This window comes from Anoplopoma fimbria, chromosome 15, assembly GCF_027596085.1.
Source record: "Anoplopoma fimbria isolate UVic2021 breed Golden Eagle Sablefish chromosome 15, Afim_UVic_2022, whole genome shotgun sequence".
NCBI lineage: Eukaryota > Metazoa > Chordata > Actinopteri > Perciformes > Anoplopomatidae > Anoplopoma > Anoplopoma fimbria.
The window spans coordinates 5689715-5710564 of record NC_072463.1 but is presented as its reverse complement, the minus strand read 5'-3'; the positions used below and the strand labels follow the sequence as shown (position 1 = coordinate 5710564).

The 20850-nt window shown below is 41.7% G+C and overlaps 1 protein-coding gene across 7 annotated transcripts in view; it reads left to right on the top strand.

Annotated features, from left to right (window-relative positions):
* Nucleotides 1-2520: 2520 nt before the first annotated feature.
* The window catches only part of slc8a3 (solute carrier family 8 member 3), a 97998-nt gene continuing 79668 nt past the window's right edge, over nucleotides 2521-20850 (top strand). For all 7 annotated transcript variants that reach the window (XM_054613491.1, XM_054613490.1, XM_054613487.1 and 4 more), the window contains exon 1: nucleotides 2521-4158. In XM_054613491.1, the coding sequence (XP_054469466.1) occupies nucleotides 2579-4158 (1580 nt within the window). In that variant the 5' untranslated portion in view covers nucleotides 2521-2578. The remainder of the gene's footprint in view (nucleotides 4159-20850) is intronic.

Below are 20850 nucleotides of genomic sequence, written 5' to 3'. Positions count from 1 at the left end.
TCTACTTTTAAAAGTTCTGTCTTGTAGGTGAGTTTATGTGTTCAACTTTCAGACTGATTTCAAAACAGCTGCAAAATCCATAGTTTTCAGATTCAACTTTTCTCTCATTAAGTTATAACTTTGTCACTCAATTATTTCCCTGTTGCTTTTTTTTTGTGCTCAGCGCTGTCGGTTCTCGCAGGGATTGCATAGCTGGCTCCTGTCCATATAAATGGCTCTGCTGATTCAGTTAAATTTATAGTTCCTTGTCTCCCGCTTCTGCTGCCGTTTGCTGTCATCCCTTTTTCCATCCTCCAGATCACTGTGCTGCTCTGCAATCAACATCTTTTTTTTTTTTACATCTAGAAAATTAAATTTCAAGCTGAGATATTCTGCATTTTTAAGTTTTATCACCCCTAAAACAGCATTTCTGGAAAGCCATATCTTTCTGAATTTTATTGGGATATGATTCCTTAAAATAAATAATAATAATGATAATGAAGCACTTAATTCTATCTATGGATCATTCAATTTGAAATATTACAAATTATTTATTCCAGACTATATTCATTGTTCATGCTAAACCATGAGTTTGAAATCAAGATGTTGATCGAAACTGCCAGTTCTTTTTGCAGACATTGTGAGTTGTCACTGCTCAGGTTCCAGAGACAATATTTGGCTTTTTAAATTGGTGTGAGTGCCAGCTCCTGTTTTAGTATCCACACCTCCATTGAAAAAAAAATTGTCAGCTATCCAAACTGGCCAGTGATCCGTCTGAATGATGGATATCATTCCCAAAAGTATCACATGGGAGTTCAAGTTGGAGTTATTTTAAAAGTCTTCAGACCCAGGGTACTGCACAAGGCTTAAATCAAATAAGAAATCTGCATTTCACGGCATAATGTATGCCATTTAATGGAAGCTTTTATTCAAAGTGCCTTTAAGTGCCATGAGTTCAGACTGTACACATTTTAGTGTGGGCCGCCCCAGAGGTAATCAGCCCTTTAACCAGGAATCAGAACACAGAAATGCACTTTAAGGTAAAAACTGTAGAAACATTCAAACTACATTTAGCTCAACAAAATCAAAGGGAAACAAGTGTGACTGAAAAGCAAATTACAATTCAGACTTCACAGTCAGGGGCTTTCTCAGGGGCCCTAAAGGTGTGGTGAAGGCTGAAGAGGGGCCCCACCCAGTCTTTTCACCCACAGAATAATCACAGGTACCACTGAGAAAAGAGCCTCTATCATAAATCCCATGTGTAATCTCTTAAAGCAGCTGAAATATTCTAAGTCTGGGGTGCTCCCATTGCCTTTGGCCTCAGCCTTTAGCATCAAAATACTTGTCAAGTTCTATCTCATAAGAGCTGAGGAGGTGCATAAGATGCTTAGCCCGAGCTTTTATGAATTCGGACAATGTCTGCATTGTTATTGTAATGCTGCTCTCTCTTGCGGAAGTGTTAAGTGTGCTTTCGGAGCTCAGTATATAATGAATTTGGATGGGACATTTGTACCCTTTGTTTCAGTTTGCCTCTTGACGGTCTCCTGCCTCCCCTCTGCTGTTTTTTTTTGCCAATGCGACATTTCGGACAGTGCTTAGTTTGGCAACATTGCACGCCTGCTGAGCGAGCTGTTTGGTTCAGAGCTGTGTATTACCCCCGAGATCTCAGACAATCCCGCTCAAATCCACATTATTGGGCGCACGTATCCACATCAAAAACTGAAAATAAACTTTATGATTAGAAATGAGCCCACAGGCTATGATTTCATTAAACTAATGTTATCTACATTGTTCACATAGTGGTTTACAGACCTGAAAATCTCATGAATTTCTAAGCGTTTTTTACAGCCTGCCTCTCATAAATAAGATAAGGGTCTCATGACTGCTGTTTGTACAGAAGGGGGCAGAAACTCATTGAAGTTTTACAGAGGCATAGTGGGATCATTAGAATTCTTGCTTCAGACTGTTTCTCATTGGGAAATGCTAACACACACTCTTATAGACTTGTACTAATACTACTCCTCGAACAGGGGTTTTAAAACAATGGTAGAGTACCCTTACAGAGGTTTGATAAGCAATCCATTATGCAATAAAGTAAATACTGAATTATTATGTTTAATACGTAATGCAAAAAGAAGCTTTCATCTATCTAGTAAAAAGATGCAAACCAACATCAAGCAATTGTATTGCCACTGTTCTCCCTGTCTGAAAGCTGTGTCTATCATCTGAGAGCGAACTCTTTGTGTCTTTTAATAAGTATATATAAACAGTATTACATCCATAAGATCTGTTGTTTGTCTGTTGTGTTTTAGGTGGTGGTGGAGAAAAAGCACAGCCCAGTGCTGGATCCCAGGGGGACTGTCAGTGTGGTAAGGACCCTTGAGACGAAGGAGGGTGCATGGAGGGTTCAAGGCCTGTGAAGCCGGGGTCGTCAGCCTGCCTCTGGTTGGGGCTGGTCTCTGTGGCTGTAGCCTTCCTTTGTACAGAGGCCCGGACCACTCCGAGCCCTCTAGTAACTCCCAGCAATGCCACCTGCGGGGGAAACTCCAAGTGTCATCCGGGGATCATCCTGCCCATCTGGTATCCCGAGGATCCCTCCATGGGAGACAAGATCGCACGGGTCATTGTGTATTTTGTGGCCATGATCTACATGTTTCTCGGAGTGTCCATCATTGCCGACCGCTTCATGGCGGCCATTGAGGTCATCACCTCCCAAGAGAGGGAACTTGTCATCAAAAGGCCCAATGGGGAAACAACCACCACCACGATTCGGGTGTGGAATGAAACGGTCTCGAACCTCACCCTCATGGCCTTGGGCTCGTCCGCCCCTGAGATTCTGCTCACTTTAATTGAGGTTTGTGGACATGAATTCGAAGCTGGCAAGCTCGGGCCGGCCACAATTGTCGGCAGCGCAGCCTTCAATATGTTTGTCATCGTTGGCCTCTGTGTGTCGGTCATTCCCCAAGGAGAGGTACGCAAGATCAAACACCTCAGAGTCTTCTTTGTCACTGCCGGCTGGAGCGTCTTTGCTTACATCTGGCTCTACATGATTCTGGCTGTGTTTTCTCCCAATGTAGTCCAGGTCTGGGAGGGTCTACTCACACTGGCCTTCTTCCCCATATGCGTACTTCTTGCGTGGGTAGCGGACAGACGACTGCTCTTCTACAAGTTCATGCACAAGAGGTATCGCACCGACAAACACAGAGGTGTCATCATTGAGACGGAGGGAGAACGCTCCAAGGGAATCGAGATGGACGGCAAGATGGTCAACTCTCACTTCATGGACGGAGGAGCGACGAGCAATCTCATTGGTCTGATCGAGAGCAAAGAGGTGGACGAGTCCCGGCGCGACATGATCCGCATCTTGAAAGACCTGAAGCAGAAGCACCCGGAGAAGGAGTTGGATCAGCTGGTCGAGATGGCCAACTACTACGCTCTCTCGCACCAGCAGAAGAGCCGTGCCTTCTACCGCATCCAAGCTACACGCATGATGACGGGCGCTGGAAACATCCTGAAGAAACACGTCGCAGAGCAGGCGAAGAAGAGCGTCAGCGTGCAGGAGGTTCACGTGGAAGAGCCGGAAGAGTATGTGTCTCGAATTGCGTTTGAGCCTGCAATCTACCAGTGCCTCGAGAACTGCGGCGCCGCCATCCTGACCGTCACCAGAAAGGGCGGCGACATCAACAAGACGATCTACGTGGATTATAAGACGGAGGACGGCTCGGCTAACGCTGGGGCAGACTACGAGTTCTCAGAGGGTACGGTGGTCTTCAAACCAGGAGAGATGTTTAGGGAGATAAACATTGGCATCATAGACGACGACATCTTTGAAGAGGACGAGCACTTTTTTGTACGGCTCAGCAATCTGCGTGTCCTGGAGACGGAGGACGAGGTGCTGTCGCCCAACAGTCTCCCGTACCCGAAGGCCATGCTGGGCTTCCCCACTGTGGCCACCGTGACCATCCTGGACGACGATCATTCGGGCATCTTCACCTTCGAGAGCGGCTCACTGCACGTCAGCGAGAGCATGGGTATTATGGAAGTGAAAGTGCTGAGGACTTCTGGAGCAAGGGGGACAGTCGTTGTGCCTTATCGCAGCGTGGAAGGACTCGCCAAAGGAGGAGGTGAAGACTTTGAAGACACCTACGGAGAGCTTGAATTCAAAAACGACGAGACCTGGTAAGACAGCTACTCTTTATTTTCTCACGTTTATGTGGCAGCGGCTTTTCTATTATAGTGTTGTTGGCGATTTATTATTGCAGATTTTTTAACTAACCAAGATTATTGCAAAAGTAATAAGTGCAAGTTGTTTTCTTTGCATGCCGTTTATTTGCATCCCACTGATTTGATTGTGTTTTATTTTTGCACTTTGATGGTGATAAACCTGTCAAACAATAGCTCCAGTATATAAGACATGAACGCAAGCTTCAAAGCTATTCAGCAATCTGCCAGACTCGCGTATCATTCAGGGTTTTGCTTTTGATACAAAGAATGTCGTCTTCTTTGCCTCTTGACATCATTTAATTTGGAACATACTTTGGTAACCTATTCATGTGCTGCTTGCACTCATCACTGTGAAATTTAAACGCTTCTCTTCTTCACATGGTTAGACAGCGTACCCTCTCATCTGAGCGTGCACTCTACATCCCCTTGTTTTCCTGTCAAGAGATTTTGCTCTCATCAGAGCGCTTTGGTAGCAAATCTGTGTGCGTCGCATGCAATAGGGATTCAACTTTTGGGATTCGTCACACAACTGTGGAAACAGGAAGTCCTTAAGTAACACCTCCTCGCCTCTCTAATCCCTGCTGCTTTTGTTTTATGGAACTCTGGATTTTTGTTCTTTTTTTCTTGTTATTGTTTCTGTGTCATGTCTGCTTCAATTGAAAGAAAGCAGCATGGAAGAATAGGAACAGTTACAAAGAGAAAGAGAACATTACATCAACAGAGGTCAAAGGCCAGGCTCATTTCATAATCAGTACATGGCAGTTTTTGAGGTTAGTAGGCAGACCGTGTTTTAACAAAAGACAAGACTGGAGGTTTGATTCCTTCTGGGTGCAGTCGTGCTAACAAAGCTTTGGTAGTAAGCTTTTTTGAGAGTAATAGGGATGTTTTATGTGCATTGCGTATGTTATGTAGCCTTGTCAGCTTACCATCTGTGTACAAAAATACACTAAAAAACATAGTCTTACAACAGAGTGGGCATATTTGGCAATGTTGCAATACCAGCAATGACTGTACTGTAGCACAAAATAGTATCGGGGCCATGTATTGAATGATACTTCAGCTTTTTGTCCCGTGCATGTAAGGCAGTGCTCTGGGATACCGGCATGTGTGCCTGAGAAATATTGATTTGTTTATTTCACAGCTTGCATCCGCTTGCATCTCACACATTGGTCTGCAGGCACTGAATCAAAGTGACATGCCTCCGTGACATCCCCCTGTGACATCCCCCTTCCCCCACCAATCAGGACCCTCTCAGCCGTGCTGTGGCTCACTGGCAGGGTCCGTGCTCCGGGGTTCTGGTTCCTGAGGGCTGAGGCAGCCCAGGAGACCGGCAGCGGGGGGGAAGTAGTGTCGGGGTGATCAGCATGCTCTTGGGGCCCGCTGAGCTCTCAGGGTTTTTGCTTGATTTATGTGAGAGATGCTTTATGGGCCAGGCCTGAAGGCTGCCAGGGGAGTAGAGGGGGAGAGATGTGGAGAAAGACTATTATTATGAGACTGCGGTGGTGTTGTTGGCATTGTGAGGGAATGCTGCTCTATCGATCTGCTCATTGTGTTGCGCATCGCACTGCGAGTTAGATGTTCTTACAGTGCAGCACCGCTCACATGCTGAGAGCTGATACATGCCCGTGGTGATCCGGGAGAACCCTGACTTTATGGTCAAGTAATTATCGCCTCAGAAAGTCTCTATAAAACACCTAGAACTACTGTTAAAAGGAGCTGGGTGAAGAATCTGACTTTATGTAAGGACCAGTGTTATTCTTATTCAGTCATGTCAATTCCCTCATCATCCTCTTCATTAATTGAAAAATATTAACGATGAATTGATAACACCAGCGATCTGAAAGTAGAAACAGAATGCATGTTGAAATAATTAGTGCTTTAAAAGAAAAAACTAACAAAGTCATCAGTGGCGTCAATCTTCTCATCAAACTCTAAGCAAGAAAGCAAACGGGTGTATTTCCCAAAAAAGTGGAACAATTCCTTTAAACCAACTCAAACCAGCAGCAGACGTAGGCTAAGTATCGTCATGCAAAGAAGAGGCTGTGAGCTTACAAAAAAATAATAATATGATGACTGAATAGATTCACAGTTTGTAGAATAAATGGCAAGAAAATGGTCTTGTTGACGTACGGTATATGTGCACACTGACACACTAGCAAGATGTGGCTTTAACTGCAGAGGGACGGCACAAGACATACTGTGGATATTAAGCTAAACTCACACAGTCAGTGCTGATTAATGTACTAACTATAGAGTAATGATAGATATCTCTAAACATACAGGCCATTATTCAGCAGTAAGCAGTTAAAACAATGAAAATTGTTCATATGCATGAACACGCACGGGTATTAATATGAAAATCTTTCCATCCCCCCTCAGAGGCTTCTGGACCTTTTTTTTTTTATAGAAATGGCAGACTGCTGTTACAGAACTCCCAACAAATCTCCAGAAATTTCCATAATTACACTCTGATAGTGATGAATTTGATTCTGTGTGCATCCATAAAAAAGACAAAGAGGAGCAGTGGAAGTGACAGCTTCATCCAGAAGCATACTGGAAGATTCATGAGAACATTTCCATACACAAAACAAAGGGGCTGAATGTGTAGAATATTTGCTAAAAGGCATAATTACAATGATGTTTCCTCCGCTGCCTTCAAAGCTCTCCTCAGGGTCGTTTTCACGCTCGCGACACGAAAAAATACAGAATTTATTTGCCTCCATTGTTTTCACATTCATATTCAAACTGAATTTGACAATGGAAATGTTGTGTTTATTTCCATTTTGCATAAATGTTGAAATAACAGAAGGATTCCCTCACTGGCACACGGTTAAAGCAGTTCTCCCTACTGCTGCTAATTCAGCGATAATTGTGAGGACTAAATGAGATCAGAGGCTGCTCCCTGTCTAAAGGCCGAGGGGTTTTTCTCTGATGTCCTTTAGGACAATTAGACCCCATAATGCTCCAGCTCTCCTGCTCTTCCTTTCTCTCTCGCCATGTTTTACGAGGCATTGACTCTCAATCTCCTTTGACACACTTTGGGCCCATTGTTATCAACCAGAGTGGAAATTTATTACAGTCCTAATCTGGAGCTCTGGAATACATCACTCCAATTCTTAGCCAGACAATAGTTCTCAGCACGAAGCGTGAAGTTAAATAGTTTCTTGGTGGCAGTGCCTCTGCTCCGAGCTAACGGATATGAACCTCATCAAGCTTCTTAAATCTACACTTAGTGGTATTTAAACTATACAGGGAAAGAAGTTAAAGAGTACTTCCTTGTGTTGGTTTCAACCTGTATTTCCTGAAAAAAAAGGACAAACCATCGCGACCCAATTCACAAAAGGCCTCATCTGTAAATCTGTAAACAAAACGCTAATTTGTGCTTCCTGAGCGTCTCTACTGACATTTCCGCATCACGTTATCTTATCGTTAATAAACCAGACATGTTCGAAGTGACATACGTCTAATAAATCCCAACTTAGTTTTATGCATGCGTTATAGAAAACATAAACATGTTAAATACTCTATAACTGAGTCCAAATAAATGCACTCAGACACAGTTTACAGGCTATGTGGTTATTTTCATTTCCCCTCATCAGTAAAACAGCCTTTCATATTAGATTCAATAATCAGGCTACAATAATCAGAACAATACGACCACTCATGCTCTCTCATGTGGCTTAAAGGTGTACTTCAGATATAAATGTTAAATGAAGACTATGGAAGAAATTCTGTTCTCGGACCCATGTTTTGAATGACTGGTACAAACCATTACCCAGTTAAAACGTCCAAAATGTGTCCCAATTTTTCTTCTTGTTTCAGTGTTTGTAAAATGACATCAGCTGACAGGAAGTAAACTTTGACCCAAGCTGTTGCCTAGTAACGGAATTCTGTTGAAATGGTCTATAGAGAAGAGGTTCTTTTAAAATGAGCAATGTCTATTTGTGACCCCTTATCCCAGGTTTTACTGTAGCCTCAGAGTGGCATGGTAACAGAGCTGCAACTAACAATTATTTGATTTCTTGCTTAATGTGTTGATTATTCTTTTGAGTTATTTATTCATGGTTTTCGAACATCAAAATATCAGAAAACAGTATAAAATGCTTCTAATAATTTAGAAGCTTGTTTTGTCAGAACCCAAATATATTTAATTTACAATAAAACAGTCAAAAGCTGCAAATTCTTACATTTGAGAAAATTAATTAATTTAATATTAGATGATCAAAATTGTTGCTTTTTCTTTTTCTTTTAGGGCAACTTTTTGATTTATCGACTCTTGCTGTCAGCACAACACAAGGGATTGTGTTTATAGACAGAACGATTAATCTAGAAAATAACCGGCAGATTAATCAGGATTCAAACTTTTTTTTTTAGTCCCAGCCTGAAACATCCCTTATATATAAACATTTTTAATCCTCTTGTGACCACTTAGATTATTACAGAGACCCTTTTAAAGGGTCCCGACCCCCCACGTTGGTAACCACAGGTATGGAGCCAGTTTGCTTCTGAGAATATTAAATGGCTTGAGGTTGCCTGCTGCTGTTTCCTTTGACCCGGAGAAGATAACACAGCTGCTAGGTGGAGGAGCTCCGTCCCTGGAGACACGGGTGTTTAACTAGGCGCTGATGGATTCATAAACAAATGAGTGGTGTGCAGCGGACGGACTGGAATCAGCTAAAGTAATTGCCACTGTGATCACGCCTGTATGAACACGACTCTCCTGTGCTTGTAAACCTGCCTTGTGTTTTTATAAATAGCATCACACGGGAGGGGGGGGTTTGTTTTATGTTCATGATATGATGCACGGATTAATCCTTTACTCTGCTGTCTATACCACACCTAATAGGGCCAACCTTTTACCTTAAAGTGGCCCTATTATGCTTTTCCACTTTATCCCTCTTCTTTAGTGTGTTATATATATTTCTGTACATGTAAAAGGTCCGTAGAGTGTAAAACCTGAAGTCCACGCCTAAAAGGAGTTACCCTCCCCCTCAGAAGCTCCTGAGCTGCCTGAAACGGCTCCATTGAATTCTCTCCTTCACTTCCGTAACTTTATGAGGTCACAATGTTACAGAAGTTACGTAAAACTCCTTCCGGCTAGTTTGGCCCTCAAACAACAAAAGACAGAGACAGAGCTGAAGCACAGGAGGAAGAGTTTTTTGACCAATCACAACAGAGCGGGCTAGCTGACCAATCAGAGCAGACTTTGCTTTCTGGAGGGAGGAGCAAGCGTTACAACGGAGCGTTTCGGAGAGAGGGTGAGAAGAGGTGCTGCAGGACAGCCAGGATGAGAAAAACAAGGAGGATTATGAGCATTAACGCATGTAAACATGTTCTAACTGTAACTTGATAAAAATATGCACCCGGAAAATAGCATAATAGGGCCACTTTCATATCTCTTGAAATCATGATCATGATAGACAGGACACATGTCCACGCTGGTCCTCATCCTGCTGACTACTCAGCTTTTCCCCCCGCCAGCACTTTTACAGACCCTGCAAGGTTTCCCTGCAGTCGGCCCTCTCACACAACCGGGACCATCTCAAGCTCGGCTAATTGTATTCAACGCTGTACTTCTCTTGTTTTATTCATGCGAGCCTCATACTTTCTGTTCTCTCAATAATTGGAATGCGTCTGTGTATTTTTTAACCGTGCCTCAGGGTGCAATCATGGTTTGTTTTCTTTGTTTGTTTTGTAGTATTTTTGTATTTGCTCGATTACAGTTTAAAAGTAAACCAGGGCTTGTAAACAAAAAAGTAAAACTGACTCACACGTGGCTATTTCTTTTGGACGGTTTTGGTTTTGTGATGCAATCAGGTCTAAATACTAAATTATTTCAGTTGTTGCAACTTAAGAAAAGCACGATGTAATGATCTGGTAACTTGCCGAAGTTAAATCATGTGCAGACATCTTTGATAAAACGAGGTAAAATATGGTTTACGAGTGAACGTTTTGTAGACATCAATGTTACATATAACCACGGTACACGGGCATAGCAGTGCATTGAGCTAAATGCTAACATCAACATGCTAATATGCTCAATGACAATGCTAACATTTAGCAAGTGCAATATTTACAATGTTCACTGTCTTAGTTTGGCGTGTTAGCTAAACAAATTTGTGACATGGTGCACCATAAAGTCGGAAATGTGGAGATTGTGGAGAGTCTTTGGTGATTAAACCCCATAGTGAAGTAGTAATATTTCAGGTGGGAAATGATGGTTACCATGGTTACTACAGGAATATGAGTGGAAGGAAACTTGAGCACTGAATAGTAGTTATATAAAGTTTGACATCCACGAGATGATTGGCTTAGGAAGATTGTGGCAAAATCTGATTGGTTTAATTTAGTGAATGCATGTTTGATAGGAATTATTGGCTGTAAAATGGCATGAAATTGTTTTCTGTACTACTTACATATTTTCTTCTGCTATATAATATCAGATCAGTCTGTTATCTCACATAAAAACACAGGTCCTCACACATCCACAGACATACTGTACTGGAAGATTCATGAGGAGCAAACTCATTGTGGTTCCTCCTTACAAATATTGTACACACACACACACACACACACACACACACACACACACACACACACACACACACACACACACACACACACACACACACACACACACCTAGTCTGTGTAGCAATAAATATGCTGGCCTTGCATTTGTTCCTCCCAGTTGGGGGAATGCAATTAAGTTAAAGCTTATTTATAACACGATTCAGTGCAGGGCGTGTCGCCAGCTCTGAGCACCCCCCCCCCCCCCGAGTGTTTGTGTGTAAATCTGACTGAGGATCATATATTCAGGCTTCCCAAACTTTTGACAGTGTCTCCAGTGTAATAGAGTTAGGGTGGAGGTAAGTGCATCAGTTTGACCCACTGTCAAAGCGTTTAGCTACAAGGTTTTAACAAATAAACACTCCACTGTTTTATAATTCAGTTTTATTCTTAAAAAAAGAAGGACATGGCACCTGCTCTCATACAGTGAGTCATAGAGCAAGTTTGTAGATAGAGCAAGTTTGTAGAGGAGAGTTTATTTTAAGTTAGTAACTTAAAATGGTTATACTTTCACAGACTGGATCCTCCAGAGATTTAGGGATCTTTCCCCCAAATATATATGCACCAGCATTTAAAGCATTCAAAATAGCTACATTACATTGGACACAATACAATTAAAGAACCGGGTCAGAAAGTAAAGATAATATGATAAAGCTTAAAAATGAGTATGATTAAACCCTAAGATACGTAGTTCATTTTAGTAATATAGTAAAGTACGAGTGTTTCATTGGGCGTCAGTCTCTCGTTTACGCACATATTTTGGAAAAACAATATTGACCCAATTGTATTTGGATGTGAGCTGAAATCTTAGAAAAACATATCTTAAAATCTGCTAATTAAACCAAATCTATCTGTCTGTCTGGATATCACTGTTTGAGAAATATTTTTCTTTTTGTGAACTTACCCTTTAAACTGTATTCAGCTCCAGAGGATATATTTCTGTTAATTTTTAAAACGTTTAAACCTTATTTTCTTAATTTTGACACCCTACTTATGGATAATAACCCTTAAAACTGTTGTGCAAAACACTGAACCAGCTGCAGTGCAAAGGGAGCTGCTTACAGCCTGAAACCTGAGTGTTCTGTGGCATTCGATGTCTTTCTTTAATTAGTGTGAGCTAGTTTATGAGTAGACAGCTCAAGTACTCTGATTTCGCCTTCAGTCATATCAGAAGTGCTGTAAATAGGAACTGCCTGCTGGGAAAAACTTTTCATGTCGTCCTCCTGGTGGTGAAAAGTAGGATAATGTGGGAACTTTTTACTGGCTGCGATTTCGACTGCTTGACGTCACGGGTTGTGGAAGTGTGTCAACAAAAAGGGTAAACCAAGAAAAGGAAATCAGGGTTATGGCATTTCAAACAGGAAGCTTATATTGCAAACTGGAGGTGTAGTGTTTGAAGGACGTGGGTGTTTACCAGGCAGCATATGCTTTGAATTGCATTGTGGGAAATGTAGGATTTAGCATTGTGGGAGCTTTACCAATTCTAGGAACTAAAACTGAAAACACACCAGAGCAGCAGCAAAGTGTGGCCTGCTGGGAGCTGCTGCCATATTGATTCTGTTTTGACTCCTGTGACATGTTAGCTTATTTTACAAATAATTTCTTCCTGACTGAAACACTTGAATACACAGACACAATTATTATGGCAAGCAATGTGTTTTTGGTGCCCAAATAAGAATATCTCAACCTTTGCTGCTTCGATTTTGTCTTTAAAAAAAAGGAACTAAAAATACAGAACACTTCTTCTCTTCTCTTTTCTTCATCTTCAAGTAGCTTGTTTTATCCAAAACGTAAAGATTCGGTTTATTTTCATTTTGTTTCACTCAGTAAAGTAATTTTTTTTCAGTTTACTTTTTAAATATTGCAAAAAGTAGCAGATCATCTCATTTCAAAATATTGGAAGTTGTGATTTTTAGTTTTTTTTTCCTACTAGAAACCTTAACTATACATCGACTATCAAAATAGTTGCAGATCATTTTTCTGTCAATTGACCAACCAATTAATCGACTCATAGTCTCCGCTCTAATCACGACTATCTCTTCTTCTACCAGCGTCTCCACACAACGGCTCACTCCGTTTGTACGTAGTTTTGGTTGTAGATTTGTATTTGAAAGGGAGATGAAGAGTGGTGCGTTCAATACAGGTCGCTGCTCTCATTTCATTCCCGCCTGCCAGGGTGACGGTCTCGGGTGCCATTGAAGGTGCCCCTGCTGCCCCTGCCCCTCCATCCAGCATCTGCATACTTTGATAAAGGTCAGTGCCGCTCCACAGCACCTTCCACCGTGCACAGTGCAGCAGCATCGAGACTAGAAATCGATACGACTCACAGCAAGAGGAGCTAAGGTTGCACCAAAGTGCACAGCGAGTGGGGTTTTGCAGGAGATGAGAGAAGCTGTCTGCTTTGTCTTATTTTTCATACCTGAAACAATAATAGAAAAGCATATGAGAGTGTTTGCAAATGTTCAAATGTAGAATGTGATTAGAATGTGTGAACTCGGCTAACGGCACTTGATGTCTGACCGATATACAAAAGGCTTCACTGAGCAACCCTGAAGGCTGAGAGTCAGAAAAGCTGAATGAATGAATGAATTACAATGAGGATCTTTTTTTTATTTATTTTTATGGAAGTCTGCCTACTTTTCTATAAAATAATAATCTGCATCATTAATGTGGTGGCACTCAGCTCCTCTCTGCTGATCGCCTGTCACTCAAACAGAATGGATGTCACTGTGTCACTTCTCGGTATGATTACTGGTTGTGACACATTTCTCTTTTTCTTTGTTGACAGAAAAATTTATCTGCAACAGTTTTGATGAACGATTGTTCGTGAAGCTCATTTTATCAAGCGAGAATGGGAAATATTTGCTGGTTTCAGCTTCTCAAATGTGAGGATTTCCGGCCTTTCTTGACTATTTTATATCATTATGAATTGGATATTTTGGATTTTTGGGCTGTTGGTCAGACAAAACAAGAGTTTTGAAGTAAAGATGAGGAGCACAGGAGATTCAACGATTATTATCATTTTTTTGATAATCAATAAACCACTCAAGTCATTTTTTTTTATCAAAAATGTCCAGCAAATGTGAATATTTCCTGCTTTTCGTGAAAGAAAACACTACCTTTTAAATATATTGATTAATTAAATATATTAAATGAATTCAATTCAAAGTTATTCAAGACCATGAGAAGAAGTTAATCCTTTCATTTCAGAAGGTGGAACAATCGGCTAATTAGTTAATGAAGCTCATTCAGCTAATTTAGCTCCGGATTAATCAATAATGAACCGTTTAGTTAATATGACTGTTAGTCGAAGCCCTTACTTGTTAGCTTGACCTCTGAGAAATGTTTTATTTTTTTTATTTTTTTGGATGAACTGCAGATTCAGAAAACAATCAAGAAATTGATCAGTGAGGAAAGAATTATTAGCATGGGCTTTCATTTCAGATTACGTAATTGTATATTCCTTTATAAGACTAACACGCTTATAAAAGGAGGGATGGACGAGATGTTTTTAGAGGCAGGGGTCGACTCATAACCTTTATCTATCCTCTAGACAGAAAATACTTTGTTCTCTTTATTGTCAGTGCTGTCTTATCCATCACTGTTGACACACATTAGTGCTGTGAACTCTGAAAAGAGCTTCAGCTGACACCGTCCTCTATTTGCCCTTTGACCCCAGAAAAGTGCTGTCCTGTCATGAGTTGGTGCATCCGTGCCGGTTTTTCCAACATTTAAGGAAGCTCAACATTCACTCCTGGAAAGTGACACTGGATTTATTTTGTTGTTTAGGACTTCTGGATTTGACAAAACCGTGGGTTTCCAAATCCAGGAACAGGAGTCAGTGGCTCCTCGCTTTGTTCAGCTGTGAATCACAAGGGGGGTCTTGTGCCACTACTAAGTTTTTTTCTTTTGCTTTCTCCAGTCTTTGATTATCAGGCTTGTAGCAGCTTCCTCTCTCCATCTCTGCAGTGGGGGAGTTCTTTCTCTCCAAAAAGAGCCTGAACCGATTCTCGCTGTGATCTCACTCCAGTTTTACTCTGAAAAACTCTCCACAGTCCCAGGGCCTCTCCTCTCCTCTCCTCTCCTTCTCTCTCCTCTATTCTCCTCTATTCTCCTCTCATCTCCTCTATTCTCCTCTCCTCTCCTCTATTCTCCTCTCCTCTCCTCTCCTCTATTCTCCTCTCCTCTCCTCTCCTCTATTCTCCTGTCCTCTCCTCTCCTCTCTCTCCTCTCCTGTCCTCTCCTCTCCTCTCCTCTCCTCTCCTCCTCTCCTCTCCTTGTCTCTCCTCTCCTCTCCTCTCTCTCTCCTCTCCTCTCCTCTCCTCTCCTCTCCTCTCCTCTCCTCTCCTCTCCTCCCCGTGTCAGGCCGGACCAGCATGCTCTGCGGGCAGCTCATGGGACCTCCTTCCATGTTATTCCCAGGGTGCTGCAGCAGAAAATGCGCCAGAATGCATCAGTAGTTCCTCACTACGCTTCTCTATCCTCTTCCTGCACGTCACCCCCACCCTTCATCCCCTTTTCCCATGCCCTCCCTCCTCCTCCTCCTCCTTTGTTTCTCATCACTTTCCTGTTGGGGCAGCAGCTCTGTGGTGCAAGAGCAGGCATGGATCTTAACATTCATGTATCAGCTGTTTTTCAAAAATCGCTTGATTTGTGTTTCAGAGCTAAATGAACTGCCTCTCGCTTTGCAGGACTTTTACAGAGACAGCAGGATTTATAAGATGATCTTACTTTTATTTGCAATGTGCTATTCTATATTTAGATGGGATGTCTGGTCCCATATCATGGATTCTTTGTATTTGCTGAGCAGCATCTCTCGTCCTAGAAGCCGGTTGCTGATTAGTGGCCTTTCATGGCGCTTTTGGTGAGGTTGTGTAATTGTGTGTCCTACAGAGATAGAAGATGAATCACAGAGCAGAAAGACTTGTAATCAGTCTAGGGGCGTCTTTATTTTGCATCCCTCGACTTCGTCTTTTTTCTCAGTCCGTCTCGACTTTGCTTCCCCCGCGGAAATTTTCGATCCCCGAGGCACAAGCTAGCCAAAGTCTCGAGGACAGAGTTGAAGACAGACTGCATGCTCAACACATATTGAATGCTTATGAGTGTGTGTGTGTGTGTGTGTGTGTGTGTGTGTGTGTGTGTGTGTGTGTGTGTGTGTGTGTGTGTGTGTGTGTGTGTGTGTGTGTGTGTGTGTGTGTGTGTGTGTTATTTCTCCCTGATGCATATGTGCCGGTGGGAGAAAAGGGGTTCACCCAGGAGAGGAAATTTGTCTGATAACTTCGAGCCCGAGGATTTTGGCAGACAGCACAACACAAATAGTGGCAGGAGACATCGCGCACAGGATGACGTTCGTGGCGTATTGACAGGAAGGTGTAGGCAGAGGCCGCAGGGCGCTGTAAACAAGCTGAGGTCAAAGGTCAGGCGATTGTCTGCAGAGCAGCAGCAGGAGGAGGAGGATGCCCGAATCCAGGAAACTATTCTGGTCTTAGCCTTAACTTTTCTCAATATATTTAGTTGGATTTCTATTCTTGTCCTTGTCGAGTTTAGATGTCTCCTTTTCCTCTTGGGATGTGAGAGACTGTTTGAAATTCCCTCTGGGGTTCTTGTCTCACCTGTGGAGTTTATATTTATGCACCTCTCTTGTTTTGTGTTTTTAGCCTTTGTTCCCAAAATCTCAACCCAGAAGTTTTTATCTGCTTCACCTGCCCCAGGTATAAGACATCTCCGTTTTTATGTGTTAGGGTTTGAAGGTTTTTTTTTTCTCTCTCAATGCAGGGATCAGGTCCACAGTCAACAGCGCTTCAGTCTTCAATGTATATCTCTGGAGATAAGATTTCTCTTTGTTCCCCCGTCTGTTGTGCTTCTTGTTGACGTCTTATGGTTTTGTCGTTTTGTTTGCCATCACATCTATTCTCTTTTTTTCTTTTCTCTTTTTTCTTTTGGTTTATTTTATCACAGTATTTAAGTCTCAAGATCCGTATTTCCTTTGAACAAATGAATAGATATAAGAATGTAAGAGTTTATCAGCCTGTTTCCAATTGAACATTTTCTATAATTTTTTATATTTCTATAGAAAGAAAAAAGGCTACAGCAAAATGTATTGACTTATCTAAAGGAAATAAGGTTTTAAAGCTGCACTAATCAATATATATGGGTCAATGCAAAGTGAAAAGTGTGCAGTCATAGTTATAAACACAGTTAATTATCACCCAAATCTGCAGTTTTCATCAGCATCAAGCTACTTGGGGACAGGTATTTTTCTCAGAAGTTGGTGGAGACCAAAACAGAGATGAAAGGAGAGAGAGAAATAGGACTCATGTGTCCAGAAACACAACACCAAATGTATGATTATGTTGCTCTGTAACTGCTGGATGTGCAGCTGTTTGCCATCATGCTCACCACTTTATAAGTTGATAATAAGTCAAAGTTGTGTTTACAACTTATTTATCTGCATCTAAGTGGATGCAGACAAAATAATTTACTGCACAAACAATAATGTAATGCAGCAAAGGACTCAATAAGCCGTTAGTGCTTAAATGTCAAATTGCTAAATGAGGGTTGGTTTGTCCTCGTTTGTGACTTTAGCTGTTAACAAAATATGAAATGACAGATTCTGGTACATTTGTTGCTCATGGTCAATGCAGTGGTTTAGATCCAGACCCATGCTAGCTGTTGGCCAACCTTGGGCCCACATGGATGTGGGAAGGCCAGATATGCCAGAGGCCTGGTGATGGAGGTGGAGGGTGAGTAGTGGGGGGGCATGTAGGGTCAGTTTGGCAAACAAATGTGCCCATGCTGCCCCTCTGGGGTCCTAGAGATGGGTAGAGCTGTCATGTCGAGGGAGCTGGCGAGAGATGAAGAGGTTACGCTGCTTGGATCACAGCTCTGCCAAGGCCTCCGGGAGCTCTTTCTCTTTACAACACTCAACCTAATCTCCTCCACTATCGGCCCTTTCATTTCCCTCTCCTTTTCTTCTTTTCATGTTCTTCTGTCTCTTATCGTGTCGGGGGCCCTTGTTCCTGGCTCGCTTTTCGCTCTTTTTCCCCCTCCTTCCCTGCATTTTTTTCCTCTTGGTTTTATCTCTCCCAGCTGATTTTAAAGCAACCTTTCTTGGATTTTTAACACTCTTTCTCTTTTCTCTCCATCCTCCTCGCCTTAATCTCAGTCTAAGTGTCTTTTCATTTGAATGCTTCTAATTTCATTTCATTTCTTTTCACTCCTCCCATGTTCATATTTATTATTTAAACCCTCAGCAGTGCCTCCGTATGTGCCTTCCCCTCTTTATAGATGTTGGCCTACTTCTGTCTCAACCTGTAATTGTGATTTGGATTGAGAACTCTGAACCGACATCCCTCAGAGTGTCACAGCGGCGGCGGCTGAGGCGTCAAACCTGTTCTAACTGGTTATGTTCACATAACAGAGTGCATCATGATCAAACTAACATGCATATCCTGCTGTTTATTGTATGAATGACATGATGAATCTCAAGTATTTTGCAGTTGCAGCTGTATGGATTCTTATTCATTACTAAATAATCTGTGTTTATATTTTATTTTACAACTAATCAAGTAATTGTTTGTCTTTGAAATATCAGAAGAAAACACACAATTTCCCATAGCCAAGGTGACACCTTAAAATGAGTTTGTCAATGATATTTAACAGAGCAAGCAGCACATTTAAAATAGAATTGCTTAAATGGTTAATCAATGGTTTGACCAATTTAAGAATATTGAATTGCATTATTTCTGAAGTAAAAACAAGTCTGTGCTTGTAGTCTAGTATTAAACAAAATAAGATTCAACCAAACCTCAGTCAGAGAAAAGTTAACTTTAAAGTAAACCTGGCTAGTTTTCTGTTGATTTTTAAACTGAAAATGTAATCTGACATTTATTAGGATAACATACGTAACCTGACTCATTTTTTTATTAGAATAATTACTTTTTAAATGTCATATTTTCTGATGATGGCAGCATGGTTAGCCCATGGATGCACAAAGATAACTGAATAGAGCGCCTCGCTCATTCCTTTGAAAGATGCTCAATAATGCATGAAGCAAAAAAGTCTGACTTCAGAGTAATTGATTGATTGAATTACCTGGACCTTTTGCATTATGGGGCCCGTAGAGCAAGTTCACTAGCATTTCCTTAAGCCCCGCCTCCCAGCCCTCAGTCCAGTCTCGGGCTTGGGCTCATTATCACGAATGGAGGAAGGAAAATGACTGGATTTGGCTGCTAATACATTTTTATAACTTTTAGGATTTAAAGAAGGGCTATTCAAGTGTTTGTTCAGAGAATTTGATTTACCAAATCTCAGGAACGCCTGAAGGGAAATTTCTCTCAAAATTTGGCATACATGATTATATTTTGGTTCTCAAAGGTCAAGGTCACTGTGACCTCACAAAAACACCCTTATTTGGCTTTAAGTCATATGCTAATTATGACAATTCCACACAATTGTCTCATAGGATAGGAAGTAAAGCATGTTAGATGGACATTGTTGTAAACTTAAATTTGACAGGTTGGCGGAGACACACAACTGCGTGGCGGTAAATCTGTTTTTGTCTTGTCACGTAATTTCTTTCTGCTCATAAAACTGGGAAAAAAAGGATATAAAGCTGTTGTGTCCTGGCACATCACAACCCAAGAAGTGCAGGCTGTTCCCAACATGCATTACTTTTTAAACTGCAGTATTTATATAGAATAAAACCTCTCTACCCTTCAGACCAATGTCAAAGAAAATGAGAGGGTGTCCTCAAGATGTAAACTCCAAAAAATACATTTGCCTCCCTGCCGCAGTTGTGGAACCTGTCATGTTAGATTTCATCCAACTCCGTGTAGCAGCGCTCTTCAGCATGCCACCAACTGAGGCTGCAACAGGACGACGGGGAGGAGGAGGAGGAGGAGGAGGTGGCGAAATGAAACATGCGAGGAGCGAGAGGAGATGGAGACGGATAAAGAGGGAGGGAGGGAGGGAGACAGCTGAAGAGGGAGAGGGGGAGGGAGGGAGGGAGAGAGGGAGAGACGGCATCGGAGGGAAGAAGAAGGTGCAAAAATATAATGATGGAGACACAAATTTAGAGAAAAACAGACGGAGAGAAGAAAAAAAAATGTTGAGTGTTAAAAGAGAGGAAAAACGGCGCCTGTGACAGACGGGAGAAAATGAGAGGAAAAGAGCAAGTGAGACGGATAAAGAAAAGTAGAAACAAGTGGAAGTGAAAAGGTGAATAAAGAATGAGAGAGAAAATGAGAAGATTTCTGTGCAGCAAGTTGGCAGATTTGATGAGGCTTGAACATGTGTGGAGAAGAGGAGGAGGGAGGAAGGAAAGAAGGAAAGGGGTTTGGCTGGATGGGATTGAATTTCCTCACGACAAGCATTGATTAGAGGAGCCAATGCTGTGAAAACCTCCAGCCAGAGAGATAAGAGAAGGAAGTCAATGCCGGATCGGTGTGAGATCAGCAAGATAACGTGTTGGATTGTTTGAAACACACGGAAAAAAAAATAAAAAACAATAAACTGAACACCAGACTGATGCATATTTATTCTCTAACTTCTGTCAGCCTGTCAAACACAAAGGGAACTTTCATTCTATAAATATAATATATCCTTTCTTCATCTACTATATTATGACCATTAAAACAAATTCTAGCACTTTACACGACATCAGTATCTTAATAAAAAGCCTTTGGTAACATCAAAACACATATGTATGATGGCCCTGAGACACAAAACACAAACAAAGCAACATTAACACGTCCACAGCATTTTAAAAAAAAACCCAACTGCAAATAGAGAAAACACAACCGAATACAGAAACGCTGCAAGTAGCGGCAACAACAACGATAATTAAAAAGTAATGAATATACATCCATCCACCACCCAAACTCCACGGCTTCATTTTTCCATCACCCTAAACATGCTATCCGTGTCTCCTTCTTCTAAATATATCCTTGCTGATCACATGCGCAAACAAACAAACAAACAGCTCTTTATAAGGTTGACACCTTTCATCCACAACACATCGCTGTGCGGTGAGTGCGTTCATTTGCATCACGAGTAGCTCCGCTGTGAAATGAAAGCCG